At 44.0% G+C, this 17,729-nt stretch overlaps 1 protein-coding gene across 5 annotated transcripts in view; it reads left to right on the plus strand.

Annotated features, from left to right (window-relative positions):
* The window catches only part of celsr1a (cadherin EGF LAG seven-pass G-type receptor 1a), a 432,565-nt gene extending 417,624 nt beyond the window's left edge, over positions 1-14,941 (plus strand). For 4 of the 5 annotated variants that reach the window (XM_072471478.1, XM_072471481.1, XM_072471480.1 and 1 more), the window contains exons 34-36: positions 37-282; positions 7,147-7,420; positions 13,500-14,941. In XM_072471478.1, coding sequence (XP_072327579.1) covers positions 37-282; positions 7,147-7,420; positions 13,500-13,524 — 545 coding nt within the window. In that variant the 3' untranslated portion in view covers positions 13,525-14,941. The remainder of the gene's footprint in view (positions 1-36; positions 283-7,146; positions 7,421-13,499) is intronic. The other variant, XM_072471479.1, reaches the window with a different exon arrangement.
* Positions 14,942-17,729: the final 2,788 nt, after the last annotated feature.

Raw genomic sequence — 17,729 nt, forward strand, 5'->3', positions numbered from 1 at the left:
CCCCCCCCCCCCCCCCCCCAAAAAAAAAAAAAACAGCTGAGGCCATGCCCAATCACGTGAAACATTACTGGCCCGCAGAGTGCATGACGGCCAGTGACAGTGAGGACCACGGAGCACCTGAGAAACTGAAGGTGGAAACAAAGGTGAACGTCGAGCTTCACCGAGAAAATAAAACAAATCACTGCGGTGACATTCCCAGAGGAGGTGAGGATGAGCTGCAGGAAAAGGAAAGCTCATCTGCACTTCAGCCAAACTCCAATCCACAGCCAGAGCAAAGAAAAGGCAAGTTTTCCCCTCTAAATGAAAAATATGAATTCATTCTTCCACAAAGTGGGATTTTGTCTTTCTTCAAATTTGAATAGTAAGAAGTCTTACAGCACCAGGTTAAAGTCCAACAGGTTTGTTTCAAACACTAGCTTTCGGAGCACTGCTCCTTCCACAGGTGAATGAAGAGGTAGATTCCAGAAACATATATATACACAAATTCTAAGATGCAAGACAATGCTTAGAATGCGAGCATTTAGAGATGGAACGGGGAGCGGAGAGAGTGAACGGGGTGTTCAAGGCATTTTATGAGAGGTTATATAAGGCTCAGCCCCCGGAAGGGAAGGAGGGAATGATGTGTTTCTTGGATCAGCTGGAATTCCCTAAGGTGGAGGAGCAGGAGAGGGCGGGACTGGGAACACAGATTGAGATGGAGGAGGTGGTAAAAGAGATTGGGAGCATGCAGGCGGGGAAGGCCTCAGGACCGGACGGATTCCCGGTGGAATTTTATAGGAAATGTATGGACCTACTGGCCCCGCTTTTGACGAGAACCTTTAATGAGGCCAGGGAAAGGGGCAACTGCCCCCGACTATGTCGGAGGCAACGATATCGCTCCTTTTGAAGAAGGAAAAAGACCCGCTGCAGTGTGGGTCCTACAGGCCCATTTCCCTTTTAAATGTAGATGCTAAGCTCCTGGCCAAGGTGATGGCGACGAGGATAGAGGACTGTGTCCCGAGGGTGGTCCACAAGGATCAAACTGGGTTCGTTCAGGGGAGACAGCTGAACACGAACATACGGAGGTTGCTAGGGGTAATGATGATGCCCCCACCAGAGGGGGAGGCGGAGATAGTGGTGGCGATGGACGCCGAGAAAGCATTCGACAGAGTGGAGTGGGATTATCTGTGGGAGGTGCTGAGACGATTTGGTTTTGGAGAAGGGTTTATTGGATGGGTACGGCTGCTGTATAGGGCCCCGGTGGCGAGCGTGGTCACGAACAGACAGAGGTCTGACTACTTCCGTCTTCATAGAGGGACGAGGCAGGGGTGTCCCCTGTCTCCGTTACTGTTTGCATTGGCGATTGAGCCCTTGGCCATAGCACTGAGGGGCTCCAGGAAGTGGAGGGGAGTACTCAGGGGAGGAGAAGAACACCGGGTATCTTTGTATGCAGATGATTTATTGCTGTATGTTGCGGACCCAGTGGAGGGGATGCCTGAGATAATGCAGACACTCAGGGAGTTTGGGGAATTTTCGGGGTGCAAATTGAATATGGGGAAGAGTGAGTTGTTTGTGGTGCATCCGGGGGAGCAGAGCAGGGGAATAGATGATTTACCGCTGAGGAAGGTAACAAGAGATTTCCGGTACTTAGGGATTCAGATAGCCAGGAGTTGGGGAACCTTACGTAGGCTTAATTTAACAAGATTGGTGGAACAGATGGAGGAGGATTTTAAGAGATGGGACATGGTGCCCCTGTCACTGGTGGGTAGGGTGCAGGCGGTCAAAATGGTAGTCCTCCCGAGATTCCTTTTTGTGTTTCAGTGCCTTCCGGTGGTGATCACGAAGGCTTTTTTCAAAAGGATCGAAAAGAGTATCATGAGTTTTGTGTGGGCCGGGAAGACCCCGAGAGTGAGGAGGGGGTTCTTGCAGCGTATCAGGGATGGGGGGGCTGGCACTACCGAGCCTAAGTGAATACTACTGGGCCACCAATATCTCAATGATGTGTAAGTGGATGGGAGAAGGGGAGGGAACGGCGTGGAAGAGATTGGAGATGGCGTCCTGCAAAGGAACCAGCCTACAAGCAATGGTGACGGCGCCGTTGCCGTTCTCCCCGAAGAAATACACCACAAGTCCAGTGGTGGTGGCAACACTAAAAATTTGGGGGCAGTGGAGACGACATAGGGGAAGGACGGGAGCCTCGGTGCGGTCCCCGATAAGAAATAACCATAGGTTTGTCCCGGGGAGAATGGATGGGGGATTTGGAGCATGACAGAGAGCTGGGGTTGTGCAACTGAGAGATCTGTTCGTAGACGGGACGTTTGCGAGTCTGGGAACGCTGACGGAAAAATATGGGTTGCCCCAAGGGAATGAATTTCGATACATGCAACTGAGGGCTTTTGCGAGGCAGCAGGTGAGGGAATCCCCGCATCTCCCGACGCAGGAGATTCAAGATAGAGTGATCTCAGGGACATGGGTGGGGGATGGTAGGGTGTCGGATATATACAGGGAAATGAGGGACGAGGGGGCGATCATGGTGGATGAGCTGAAGGGGAAATGGGAAGAAGAGCTGGGGGAAGAGATTGAGGAGGGGCTGTGGGCTGATGCCCTACGTAGGGTAAACTCGTCGTCCTCGTGCGCCAGGCTAAGCTTGATACAATTCAAGGTTCTACACAGGGCGCATATGACCGGAGCAAGGCTCAGTAAATTTTTCGGGTAGAGGATAGGTGTGGGAGATGCTCGAGAAGCCCAGCAAACCACACCCACATGTTTTGGTCATGTCCAGCACTGCAGGGGTTCTGGGTGGGGGTGGCAAAGGTGCTTTCGAAGGTGGTGGGGGTCCGGGTCGAGCCAGGCTGGGGGTTGGCTATATTCGGGGTTGCAGAAGAGCCGGGCGTGCAGGAGGCGAAAGAGGCTGATGTCTTGGCCTTTGCGTCCCTAGTAGCCCGGCGAAGGATATTGCTTATGTGGAAGGAAGCCAAACCCCCGGGCGTGGAGACCTGAATAAATGACATGGCATGGTTTATAAAACTAGAACGGATAAAGTTTGCGCTAAGGGGTTCGGCTCAAGGGTTCACCAGGCGGTGGCAACCGTTCATTGACTACCTCGCAGAACGATAAAGGAAATGGGAAGGCAACAGCAGCAACCCAGGGGGGGGGAGGGGGAGGGGGGTCCTCAGGGGTGTTTTTGTATAGATATTTGTACTTGGTTATGTATAATGGATTGTTTGATTTTATTTTTGGAGAGTTATTATTTTTGTTATGGCAGTTGCCATTTAGTTTATATATTATTTATTTATTTGTTAAAACGGTCACTGTTATTTATATTGTTTTATTGTTGTAAAAAGGAAAACCTTTGTATTGTTTTGTTTGGCCGAAAAATTTGAATAAAATATATATTTTTTAAAAAGAATGCGAGCATTTGCAGTTAATTAAGTGTTTACAGATCCAGAGATAGGGGTAACCCCAGGTTCAAGAGGTGTGAATTGTCTCAAGCCAGGACAGTTGGTAGGATTTCGCAAGCCCAGGCCAGATGGTGGGGGATGAATGTAATGCGACATGAATCCCAGGCCCCGGTTGAGGCCGTACTCATGTGTGCAGAACTTGGCCATAAGTTTCTGCTTGGCGATTCTGCGTTGTCACGCGTCCTGAAGGCCGCCTTGGAGAACGCTTACCCGGAGATCAGAGGCTGAATGCCCTTGACTGCTGAAGTGTTCCCCGACTGGAAGGGAACATTCCTGCCTGGTGATTGTCGCACGATGTCCGTTCATTCGTTGTCGCAGCGTCTGAATGGCCTCACCAATGTACCACGCTTTGGGACATCCTTTCCTGCAGCGTATGAGGTAGAGAACGTTGGCCGAGTCGCACGAGTATGTACCACGTACCTGGTGGGTGGTGTTCTCATGTGTAATGGTGGTATCCATGTCGATGATCTGGCACATCTTGCAGAGATTGCCTTGGCAGGGTTGTGTGGTGTCGTGGTCGCTGTCCTGAAGGCTGGGTAGTTTGAGGTTGCGTGGTTGTTTGAAGACAAGTAGCGGGGGTGTGGGGATGACCTTGGCAAAATGTTCATCTTCATCGATGACGTGTTGAAGGCTGCGAAGATGTCGTAGTTTCTCCACTCCGGGAAAGTACTGGACGACGAAGGGTACTCTGTCGGTTCAACTGGGACCTGGGATTCATATCGCATTACATTCATCCCCCACCATCTGGCCTGTGCTTGCGAAATCCTACCAACTGTCCTGGCTTGAGACAATTCACACCTCTTTAACCTGGGGTTACCCCTATCTCTGGATCTGTAAACACTTAATTAACTGCAAATTCTCACATTCTAACCATTGTCTTGCATCTTAGAATGTGTGTACATATATGTTTCTGTAATCTACCTCTTCATTCACCTGAGGGAGGAGCAGCGCTCCGAAAGCTAGTGTTTGAAACAAACCTGTTGGACTTTAACCTGGTGTTGTAAGACCTCTTACTGTGCTCACCCCAGTCCAACGCCGGCATCTCCACATCATGGCTTCAAATTTGAACACAGTGTACAGCTGTTGACATAGTTTTAATGATTTGTGTCATTTTGTTTTTAAAGTAATCTCCTGCAAAATGTAACATTTGTAACTGCATCTTATTTTCTATGTTTCTATAGGATATGAGGGGAAAACGGGATTTGGATTTTCAGTTGGATGATCAGCATGATCATAATGAATGGTGGAGCAGGCTCGAAGGGCCGAATGGCCTCCTTCTGCTCCTATTTTTGATGTTTCTATCTCATTAAATTACCTAAAGTTAAATGCATGGCAAAACAGGCTGATGACACCTGCCGAACATCTGAGGAGTGGGCACATATTTAAAATCGTGGCTGTGGAATTACTCCAATGAATTTGATCATTCTGAAATGCAACACCAGACAAAGAGATAGCTGACCCACTTGGTGCTAGTTTAATATTTACACTGGAGATATGTATTAACATCTTATCTGACAGAAAACTGTCCTTTCCAGAGCAAACCAGTGGGATGGGATTCATCGAATCATAGAATTTACAGTGCAAAAGGAGGCCATTCTACCCATCGAGTGTGCACCGGCCCTTGGAAAGAGCACCCTACTTAAGCCCACACCTCCACTCCATCCCCGTAACCCAGCAACCCCGTCCAACTCTTTTGGACACTAAGGGCAATTTAGCATGGCCAATCTACCTAACCTGCACATCTTTGGACTGTGGGAGGAAACCGGAGCACCCGGAGGAAACCCACGCAGATGCGGGGAGAACGTGCAGACTCCGACACAGACAGTTACCCAAGCCGGGAATCAAATCTGGACTCTGGAGCTGTGAAGCGACTGTGCTAACCACTATGCTACCGTGCCGAGAGAGATTCTAATCTCTCTACTCGTTGGATGTGAAATTCAGAACCCTTTAAATATTTGAAATTATTGTAACACTCCACAACAATTCAGAGTCAATTTGGCTAGTACAACAACCAGGTCTCCAACCACAGACCAGTGGTTGCTGGGTAATGGTGCACACAATTCAGATGATTCACCAGTCAATGTTCCTCTATAACTTTCACCGTGAGGTAACATCTGCCCTCTGCAGGACCTCCTGTGTCAACATCGTAAGGAACTCACCACGCAAGGGATCTGGGCAATTTAAGAATTTGTAATAAGCTGCTCTTTTCCCAGAAGAGCATGTTGATAATGTGCCCACAAAGAACCAAAGTGGCAGAGGTATTTAAAGGTAGAATCTCTGATTGGTAAAGCTCATTTACATTACTGTACTACATTTATGTATGCTTTTATACCAATCTGTTCAACTCAGCACAGATCACCAATAGATGTTTATTTTGGTCACCTTATACTGGAGCAAGTACCAGTTACTTATTGTTTGTGTCAATCCTTTACTCAAGTGAAAGTTATCAAGTGAAAATCTCATTTATTTCTGTTGAATCTGCTATTACTCAGATTTTATGCAGGGATCTGTTGTGAATGGAAGTAGAGTGTGTATCCATGTGTTTGTCGGCACGATTCTCCCTAAAGCATTGTCAGTTAATTTGTGCCGGGTTTTTCAGGGAGTTTCCTGCCGGCTCTGCCGGTGAGCTCCCCACCGCTATTCAATGACACAAGATACTTTTTGGGGCACTGGGGAGTTTCTCACCGGTTTAGCCCACACTTAGGTCCACTATGGGATCCCTGGGGTTTCCCCATCTTCAGCCCCCCCCCCAAGCCTCCTTGCAGCACCCCCTCCCTTGTAGGACCCCCTCCCATCACACCCTCCCCACCTCCCAGAGGCCCCTACTTACCTGCCCTGCACTCCCCCACCCTTCAAACCCCCTCCCCCTCCCCCAACACCCTCATTCCATGGGTATAGTCCCCCTCGGCCCCTGACCCTTGGCAATGCCACCCTGGCACTTGGGCACCCTTGCACTGGCACCCAGGCAGTGCTCCTGCTGGCTTGACAGTGCCAGGGGGCAGTGCCAAGGTACCCACGTTCCAGGCGAAGGGCCAGGGGGCCACCCTGCACTGGCCCTGACCACCCAGGGGACTCCAGTGGCCTGGGGGTGCCATATTTGTCTGGACCAGCTCTGATCGGCGCTTGCCTGCAGCCTCTCTTGGGAGGCCGGCGAATCGACGGAGGCCAATGGATTTAAATAAATGTATTTAAACACCTGAATCCATTGTTGTTTTGTCACGACAGTTTACCAAAAGAATCTTTTCAATTCCTCGCAGAGGAAAATAACCCGTTCCCAGTCATTGCTTGGATCGCTCTTTGCTGCTGATGTCAAAATATATGTAACTTAAGTTTCTCTGAATTGGCCTATTTACCATACAAGGCCCTTTAATGGCATCTCTTAAGTCCCAAATAAGATTGCTTGCCAAGAACATTCCAGTTGGATGAATGAAGATCAGTTTGATACATCCACATTGCATTGAGCATTGATTTGGCATCATTGACATCCAGCCGCCTTAATCACCAATGTTGTTTTGATTGATGGGGTTGGCGTTGCACAAAGAAAATGAGGAGAATGTGCTTAATTTTTGGTCATGTCGTCATTAGAGATATGCGTGAACACTAGTATTTAAAAATACATTCTTGAAATTAATTCATGTGGTGAAATTTTATTTTTAAAAATACTTGGCAAATTGTCACTAAATTTTGTAATTATTTTCTGTCACAGGTATCCTGAAAAATAAAGTCACTTACCCGCCACCTTTAAAAGAAAAGAATCGGATAAATCAAATACATAATGAACTCTCTAACTGTAAACCGACAGCTATATCTTCACGGACCTCCTCAGTAGGGTCCAGTGATGGGACCCGGACAGGCACGGGTGTATTGATAAAGCAGCCGGGCAGACAGCAATCACGAGACCAGTTAAATGGGATGACGCCAATACCCATGAGTATTAGAACGGGCACGAGCACCGCCCATGGAGACACCTCCGATTCAGAGTGAGTATCGTGGGTAAAATGGAATCTTTATTCTGAGCTGAAGTAAACAATACAGCTTAATGGGTTCTACAACAAAAATATACCAATTTGGGTGGCACAGTGATTAGCACTGGTGCCTCACAACACCAGGGACCCAGGTTCAATTCCAGCATCGGGTGACTGTCGATGTAGAATTTGCCCTTTCTCCCCGTGTCTGCGTGGGTTTCCTGCAGGTGCTCCGGTTTCCTCCCACAGTACAAAAAATGTGCCGGTTAGGTGGATTAGCATGCTAAATTGCCCCTTGGTGTCCCAAAAAAGTTAGGTAGGGTTACTGGGTAATGGGGATGAAGTGGATGTGTGGGCTTAAGTTGGGTGCTCATTCCCAGGGCCGGTGCAGACTCGATGCGCCAAATGGCCTGCTCCTGCGCTGTAGGAATTTATAATTCTTCTATTCTATATACCGCCTTCCCCTCCTTCACAGCTCCATGAAGTAATTTTTATTTTTTTATGTTTGGAGTTATCGATCCTTATCCAACTGCTCTGCTTTCTCTCCCAATCAGCAGAAGGAACAAACTCATTGATTAGCTATTTTAACACTGGCAGTGTTTGGTCAGGTTGCAGGTGGGTGGGAATGCACAGTTTTTTCACCTCTTTGCATCTTGTATACGATGTCTTTCTGCCTTTTATGGGTCAACATATGCCCCACATATTCCCCAATGAAGGAAATACAGAGGCCTCTACAATTGTTCATTCATTTCTTTTTTTAAAAAAACAAACATTTTAGGAATGATCCCATGTCATTCCACCGCAGTCAGTTCAGGAGAACTGCATATTACAGGGATCCCTCAGCACTACGTTCCAATTGTTAGCATCTTTCTTTCGGGTAGAACATAAATACAGACCACAGTAGCTTGTCAAACCCAGGAATAAAAATGAGTTGGAACTTCTTAAATTGAGTTGTTAACTCCTGGCTCCAACCACACAGTTGCCACGAGCTACTAGTTTTAAAATAGACGGGCTGTCTCACAGGACTGCCCCCTTTGCCCTTCAGCATTCACTTTCTTCGTCACTTGTCTAATTATCTCATATCTCATTTTCTCACTGCTTAGGCTTATATTCCTCATCTACCTTTTAAAAATATTGGTGAATTAAGTGATGATCAAAGCAGCAGATGTTAGTGTTATACAACGGACCATTTCACTCCCTAATGTATAGTTGGCTCATTTGCAACATATGAGTTGAATTGCATTTCAAAATATGCTTGGAGAAAATAGCTTAACAATTGTATTATAAATTTGACAAAGTAATATTATAGGAATTTTTATACTTATGGGATGTGGGCTGTGCCAGCATTTATTGACCATCCCTAGTTGCCCTTGAACTGAGGGGCTTGTTAAGCCATTTAAGAATCAACCACTTTGATTTGATTTATTGTCACATGTACCAAAGTACAGTGAAAAGTATTTTTCTGCGGCCAAGGGAACGTACACATTACGTACATAGTAGACAAAAAAAGAATAATCGACAGAGTACATTGACAAATAGAACATAGAATAGTACAGCACAGAACAGGCCCTTCGGCCTTCGATGTTGTGCCGAGTATTGTCCGAAACCAAGATCAAGCTATCCCACTCCCTGTCATTCAGGTGTGCTCCATGTGCCTATCAAATAACTGCTTGAAAGTTCCTAAAGTGTCCGACTCCACTATCACAGCAGGCAGTCCATTCCACACTCTAACCACTCTCTGAGTAAAGAACCTACCTCGGACATCCCTCCTATATCGCCCACCCTGAATCTTATAGTTATGCCCCCTTGTAACAGCTACATCCACCCGAGGAAATAGTCTCTGAACGTCCACTCTATCTATCCCCCTCATTATCTTATAAACCTCTATTAAGTCGCCTCTCATTCTCCTCCGCTCCAAAGAGAAAAGCCCTAGGTCCCTCAACCTTTCCTCATAAGACCTATCCTGCAAACTAGGCAGCATCCTGGTAAATCTCCTTTGCACCCTTTCCAATGCTTCCACATCCTTCCTATAATGAGGTGACCAGAACTGCACACAATACTCCAAATGTGGTCTCACCAGGGTCATGTATAGTTGCAGCATAACCCCGCGGCTCTTAAACTCAAGCCCCTGTTAATAAACGCTAACACACTATAAGCCTTCTTCACGGCTCTATCCACTTGAGTGGACAAACTGTGATTGGTTACAGTGCGGAACAAGGGGCCAACCAAAACAAATACACGAGCAAGAGCAGCATAGGGCATCGTGAATAGTGTTCTTACAGGCAACAGATCAGTCCGAGGGAGAGTCGTTGAGGAATCTAGTAGCTGTGGGGAAGAAGCTGTTCCTATGTCTGGATGTGCGGGTCTTTTGTATCTTCTGCCTGTTGGAAGGGTCTGGAAGAAGACGAAGCCTGGGTGGGAGGGGTCTCTGATAATGCTGTCTGCCTTCCTGAGGCAGCGGGAGGTGTATACAGAATCAATGCGAGGGTGGCAAGCTTGTGTGATGCATTGCCGTGGATCTGGAATCATCTGCAGAAAGCAAATTTCCTTCCCGAAAGGACATTAGTGAAGCAGATATTTGTTTTTTTGACACTTTTTTCATGATCATCATTAGATTGAATTCAGTGCAGCACGGTGGCACAGTGGTTAGCATTGCTGCCTCACATCGCCGAGGACTCAGGTTCGATCCCAGCCCCGGGTCATTGTCATATGGAGTTTACACATTCCCCCCTCTGTCTGAGTGGATCTCACGCCTGCAACCCAAAGATGTGCAGGGTAGGTGGATTGGCTACGCTAAATTTCCCCTTAATTGGAAAAATGTTTTTTAAAAAAGAACAAAAATCATTAGAATGAACTCAAATTCCACCATCTGGTATGGTGGGGATTTGAATCCAAGTCCCCAGGGAATTACCCAGGTCCCTGGATTACTCGTCCAGTGGCAATACCATTATGCCACCACATCAACTAATATGTTTGAGCACTAATATTAGCTAATAGCGTACAACAGTAATTTTTAGACATGTTTTTCCTGATAGATTTATGTAAGAATACTAATTCTTCCAATAACATTCAAAAATACTGTTCCTTCACTGTAAATAACTTTTTGTACCAGTTATTGTAGTTGTCTATACATTGAATATGATCTTCGTGCAAATGGTGTCACCCATACAATAGCAGTCTGTTCATATTCCAGAAACATTTGCCATAGTAATTAATCTTACTGTCTATGGTTTTCTGTAACATTGGTGTCCTAGCAACAGAACTGAAAAACCCCATTAAACCAAGCACCTTGAAGGGATTTTTTTTGTTATATAATTTTTAAAATACCATGAGGTAACTGCCAAGATTGTAGATGCCTAGAAGTGGTGTATGACTAGACACGCCATAGAATCTCAGACACTACATTCCTAGAACTGAGTAATTCGAATATGAGGTCCAGAAAACACCCTCAAGCTTTACTCAAGTAGTAGCTGGCCTATTTAGATTGGTTACTTGGCTGGCTAATAAGTACAGTATCTCAGAACAGCAAATTGTTCCCTAGTTTTATTTTTTTGAAAAATACCTGTCCTTGAGTTTAGCTGTAAAAAGTGTTATCACTTAATCATTGTTAAACTTTTGTCTCCCACGTGGTTTCTTTTTTCTCTTCCAATTTTCTCCACCTTTTTGAGTACCCTGCTGAAGAAGGTGATTCACACTAAGGTTCAGATTCATGAGTGCTAACAGCTAATTGATATTAGCTAGTCCTTGCTTGAATGAATCTTGTCAGTCAATGGTGACAGATTCTTCAACATTGTGTGCGTTGATTTTTGAAGGCGATATAATAGAGCTGGATACGGTATTCAATCAAAGTCCACGTTTGCACTTTGCAGTAAGAGTCGCTATACAGCATGAATCCTGGCTGATTTTTCCAACTCTCATCCCAGACCAATGTCTTCAAGGACAGTCAAAACAATCCTTCTTCTGTCAACTCAGCACACATTTAACCTGCAAGCTGATTTTTGTATGCTTTGTAGCCCACAAAATGGAATATTTGCTCCTGACGTGCTGGAAGGGTATAATTGTTTTTATTTTAACTTGTTTGATTCTGTGAATTATCTTTATTCCTCTCCCCTCTTCCCATACCTTGCCCAAATATTTATTGTTATGTGTTAGCCCAGCCAGTGCTCATAGACCGACTATTTTACCGCTGCTTGCAGCACAACCGTGCCAGTCCTGTTGTTGTCTGATGGTCATGTACACTCTTAAGCAAGAGACGAGCATAATGTTCAGGAGCAGGAACCCTGACCAATTTTCCTTCAGCACAGAGATCAATTGTAGCAACCCAAAGACAGCCAACTTAACACAAACAGGGAATCAAGCTAAATACCGTTTGTTCTATAGTTACACACTGCTCTTGCAACCTAACCCACTGGGACACTGAGCCGATTGTTTCTCGAAATAAACTGTAGTGCATTTTGTATTATTTCATTTATATAGTGTCTTTTTACATTAAATAATTTAGTATTCTGTTAATTAATTATGTTTAAGGTACAGTAACAGTTGCATTAGATCTGGTACACTACACTGAAAGAAGTGTTTTGTATTGCGAAAGGCCTGTTATTGATGAGTACCAGAGACCATGTCATTAATGGTCCTCAACACCTTGGTTCCAGCATCTCTCTATAGGATCCCTACATGGCCTCATCTGTCCCTATCTCTGATCTAATCCAATCCCACAATTTATCTGCACTTATCTAATTCTGGCCTCTTGTGCATCCTCGATATTAATCGCAATAACTTTGGTGGCCTTGCCTTCATTTGCCTCGGCCTCAAGCTCTGGAAAACCCTCCCTTTATCTCTCCACCTTGCTTTCCTCCTTTAAGGAACCCTTTAAAACCTGCCTCTTTGACCAAACTTTTAGTGATCTGACCTAATATCTCGTCATGTGACTCAGTGTCATGTTTTGTTTTATAATACTACAGTGAAGTTGTAATATGTTAAAAGTGCTATATAAATGTAAGTTGTTACTGAGAGTGCTAATTGTTAAGAAGTGCCACTGGCATGAATGCATTTGAGCTCTTCTGCACAAATGAAAATGACCAGTTATTTATTCCGTTGGTGTCAGAAGATGGAAGCATTTTCTGGCATTGCTGTAATTCCCCATCGCATTTACTACTTGGTGATAGATTTTGAAGGAAAACCAGGTGATTTGTTTTTGTCACAAAGAAGTTGTACGCATGTCGCAAATTTTTTCTTGAAGATTTTAACTTACAATGGCTGTTCAATTAAAATTATCAGGCTAGTATATATTCACTGAGCCTTATTAATACGGAGAGAGAGACCGCCTTGACCCACTTCTAATTGTGCTTTGTTTGTGCCCCTGGTGCTGCTTCACAGTGACTGAGAAAATATCCCACTGGAATGCTTTAACATCATTTAACATTGTATTTGTGTATTTTGGTGACATGCTAACTCAGAAAATATAGACTTTGTTGTGCTAATTTGGTATGAGCATCCTACATATGGTGCTCTGCATTGAAACACAGTGGACTCAAAACTGAATATGTAATACGGGTTGCATGCTGCATTAACTGTTAACCCAACAATTTTTAACAATTAAACCATTTCATTACATCTAATGGTTTTACAATTTCACATAATTGCATAAAAATTCTAACAATAACTTTGGTTATTTTATCTCTGAGTAAATTGTACACAAAGTGAGAAGGATTTCAATTGTTACTAATAAATTAGAAGGCTTCATTTGATGAACAATCACAAGTTTTATTTATTAGTAAATATAAGACAGATGAGCTTGAGAAATTATATTAAAATCCTATCATTCTAAAGCCAGAATACAAATTTTTAAACTGCAGTTATACAGCATTACCCTGGGAGGTAACATAACGCTATTACTTCTTTGCAAACTTAACTTCGCTGTTTCTCACACTTTTAAAATGAGATTGCATAGACTCTGTTTTAAACCTTTGCCTGCATTTCAGCATCTAATTTGAAACTGCATGCTAATTTTAGTACAACCTTTCTCTTTGAACTCACCTGTTGGTAACACATAACCATGATTCTGCATGTCTCCCCTTCCTTTTCTCATGTCCAGAGGAAGTAATGAAACCTCAATCTGACCCATCAGGAGATCGGAAGGATGATTGGACCCACGAGAATTCTCGCCATTGGTGATCCCAGTTCCTATGTACCTCAGACTCCATCATTGCACTGTGGTGTGTTGGCGTTGTCCACCTGAATAGGATTTTCCTTCAGCCAGTGACTGCAAATGGGAAATAAGGCCCATGGAATGTTGAAAACCAACCAGTTATGGAATTGGAAGGACAGGTATGTGTGGCTTTCAAGGACGCATATTTGACTTGTGCCAAAATATAGAACAGACGTGTAACCATTGTGCAGCTCAACTGATTGTGGGCAAGTTGGATATACTGAGGAAATGGACAAGTCCCATAGTAAAACCCGAAGTACTCCACTGCCTCAAGTTCAGCCCTCTTGAGTGGAATTGCAGCCGGCCTGATCTACTTTATTTTTTTAGAAAAAGCACTATGCCTTATAAATGCCTCAATAACGAATGGTTGGACTCCATGTTGGCAGTGCCAGTAAATCGGTTTGAACAAGATATCTCCTGCACGTCAGTTAAAGTGTTGGTTGCATTACATTCAGGCTGCAAGTGTCCTTCCATCTCATCATTTGCCTCAAGGGTGGGAGGGTGTATTCATAAAATGAATGCCTTTTGTACAACAAATTTCTAAGATGTATAGATACTTTTATATATTTTGTAAGTCAAAACTCCTGAAGAAGTCATTTGTACATGCTTAAATTGTTTTGATTTTTGTTAATTTGATTACAAGAGGTTTGCTGAATGAATAAATCTTCTGACTTTTATAAAGATTAGAAGATTGCACAATTTTACTTGAATTTGGTGTGTTTATATTGTAAAGTCAACATTTTTCTATTAAGAGAAAGCTGTAACAATTTATAAGAGAAATAGAACTTGAATATGTAACTTCGGAGACAAAATTATTGGAAAATTTAGAAATGAAACAAGGCCCATTTTTAGCTTACCTATGCACTTGAGCTTTGTGTTGAAACTTTTGAAAATTCACTTTTAGTTCAAGCACCTTTGTGGTCTACAAGGAAGGTGGGAGGGTAAGGTGAGGGGGGAGTTCACCAGGATTGACCAGGAAGGGTATTTGCCAACCAGTCTTGCTTGTATTATTTGGATACCTGTGAATATTTGGCATTATTAATACTGTAGATTTGGTTTTAATTATTTTAGAATCGGAACAATTCCCGTTTGTATATTGTGACTCACCTACTGTCGTAAATTCTTCTGCCTTTATTTCAGAATGTTTCTTTAAACTATTAAACAATTTTATTCATGGCACATTTTAAAGCAAGATGTTTTTAAATTTTATGATAAAACTGGACCTTTTTAAAAACAGATGTATGATATTTATTAACATGCAAAACACTGGAAACACAGTACAGCAAAACAAAGTTGTAAAATAAAGAGATTTTGACTTTTTCCATCTACCTGTGTTGACATCTCTGACTACTCGACAGCACTCTGTAGGAATTGTTGAAACGAATACTAATGCTGTCAGAGACACAGCAATAACTGAAGCATCAGTGCGGGTTATTGGACACAAACGCTGCCATCACTCGTCATGTAACACTCTTCAGAATAGAGTGAGCATCTGAGCAAAGCTGAGAGATCTCCAACTTGGGAGAAAATGAGTCGGGCTTTTGTCACACACCTCAGCAAATGTCACCAAGTACCAATGGCAGATCTGCCTAGTGGCAAATTTCCTCAGCAAGAAGGGAGAGCCACATTTGTGAAATTATAACTTTTCCACATCTTGGCTTGAAATTCTTCAGTTTTGGTTGAATCACAAGTCTGCTTTCAAAGGACATGATAGACGCTTGATCACCACAAAAATGCAGCTAGTCAATCAAAAAAAAATCACTTGAACATGCGGGAGTGCCTCAAATTCATAATATTTGTACAGACTGCAATCGCATTCAATCAAAACATTTTCTTGAAACACGAAAAAATATTTATTTATACTTACGCTTTGCAGGGAAATAAATACATAGTCTGTACAACAAACTGCAATTCCACAGTGGGCAAGCACCAACCCAGGATGCTGCAAAGTGTTACACATTGTCTCATTTTCATAGGATTTACAGTGCAGAAGGAGACCATTTGGCCCATTGAGTTTGCACCGGCCTCTGAAACGAGCACCCTACTTAAGCCCACGTCTGCACCCTATCCCCGTAACCCAGTAACTCCACATAACCTTTTGGACACTATGGGGCAATTTGTCATGGCCAATCCAATAGAGGATCAACTCCACCTCCACATGCGTAAGACTCAACTCCCTATTTCTGCCTTTTCGTGCACTTCTGGTTCTTTTCTCCATACACCGATACGTGGAAACAGTGCCCAATTGCCTCAGCCTTCTTGTTTACCGTTTAAAACCGGAAAAAAGTCCGGGGGAAAGGTCCAAAAGTCCGACCAGAGTGGGAGCCGCCAGATGTGCGACTTACTCCTTCATAGCCACCACCGGAAGTCGCCGCAAGACTCAACTCAACGCAACTAAAAGTGGTACATAGAGCTCACTTGACCAGAACCCGAATGAGCAGGTTCTTCCCGGAGGTGGAGGATAAATGTGAACGGTGCAAAGGAGGCCCAGCCAACCACGCCCACATGTTCTGGGCATGCCCCAGACTTACCGGGTACAGGACAACCTTCTTCGAGGCAATGTCCAAAGTGGTGAGGTTGAGGATGGAGCCGTGCCCAAAAGTGGCAGTCTTTGCGGTATCAGATCAGCCAGACCTCTTCATGGGAGGAGGGCCGCCGCCCTTCCCTTTGCCTCCCTGATCGCCCGCCGTAGAATCCTGCTCGGCAGGCGGTCAGCAGCACCACCTAAAGCTGCAGACTGGCTGTCCGACCTATCGGAATTTCTCCAAATGGAGAAAATCAAATTCGCCATACGTGGGTCGGAAGATGGCTTCCACAAAACATGGGAGCCATTCACCCAGCTGTCCCAGGACCTGTTTGTGGTCAGCAACTAAGTAGCCAGGGACTAAGTTAAGGCAACCAAGACACAAAGGGAAAGAGCGGGAAGACCCAGGGAAAGAAGAAAGTGTAACCAAACCCAGTGGGAGGTTGGGGGGGGGAACAATGGAGGAGAACCAGGAGGGAGAAAAGAGAGGGGACCACGAGCAGCGAGACAGTGAGAGCAGTTAGGAATGGCATAGCAGGCTTGATAGGCTGAATGGCCTCCTCCTGCTTCTATTTTCTATCTATGTAGATGCATGCTTGTTTTCTTCAACTGTCCAACCAACTATTTGCTGGACAACCTTCAAATAGTACTTCATTCTCTGGTTGACAGTGAACAATAGACTGTGGGAACCTGCCAAGAGCAGCCAACCTTACATTTTGTCTGATAAAGACATTTATGAATCACGGAACTTCTTGTGGGTTTGCCGACATTGCTTAAATAAAGGATGGTATGTCATTAACCGTAAATTGCTTTCAGACTAAAAAAAGATAACGTTAAAGACTATTCCAGCAACTCACACTTCCCTGATCATAGTGAGTATTCTGCAAATTTGGATTAAGCAACTGTATGCAATAGCGAAAGAGGTATTTATGTTCCCAAGAGTTGGGAACTACTTTTCTCTCTGAAATTGAAAAAAGATTTGATATCAATGCCTTCGTGAAGCAGTGCACAGGGGTAATGAGCAGTGAAACTTTAGACTTCTGTCTCCGGTTTCCAGTGCCATTTATATGCCAGTCAACGTGTTAACAAAAGCATTCTTGTATTTCATATTAAAATCTTTGCGTAATTTGCCTAATCTTCTTTTGTGTTGGTGCACAAAGCTTACACGGACCCACCTGTATGTGACCTTTTTCTGTCTGAGAGCTATTACTAAAGTAGATATGAACAAAGGTACCCGTCTATTAAAGATCTTCAGGGAGGTAAGAGATATTTAAGTATGATTCAATCTGCAGTTTTAAATATGTTGCTATGGACTTGCTGATGTTTGTAAAAAAATAAAATAAAAATGAAATCAAACTGGTGCAAGTAACAGAATTTCTCCCCTAATTTTACAGATATATTTTTACTAATTTTATTTCTTCCAGTTTTGTTGGTGGTTTTGCCCCGCCATTGGATCTCCTCATTTGTATCATGTACTCTCCAGAGATGGTGATTGTTCAACCTTGTCACAAGCTTCTGCCAGCAAAGCTGTAGAAATAGGACCCGACAGCCATGTGATTATTTTTTTCCTCCTGTCATCTTGTGGGCAAATG

This window comes from Scyliorhinus torazame, chromosome 13, assembly GCF_047496885.1.
Source record: "Scyliorhinus torazame isolate Kashiwa2021f chromosome 13, sScyTor2.1, whole genome shotgun sequence".
NCBI classification, from domain to species: domain Eukaryota; kingdom Metazoa; phylum Chordata; class Chondrichthyes; order Carcharhiniformes; family Scyliorhinidae; genus Scyliorhinus; species Scyliorhinus torazame.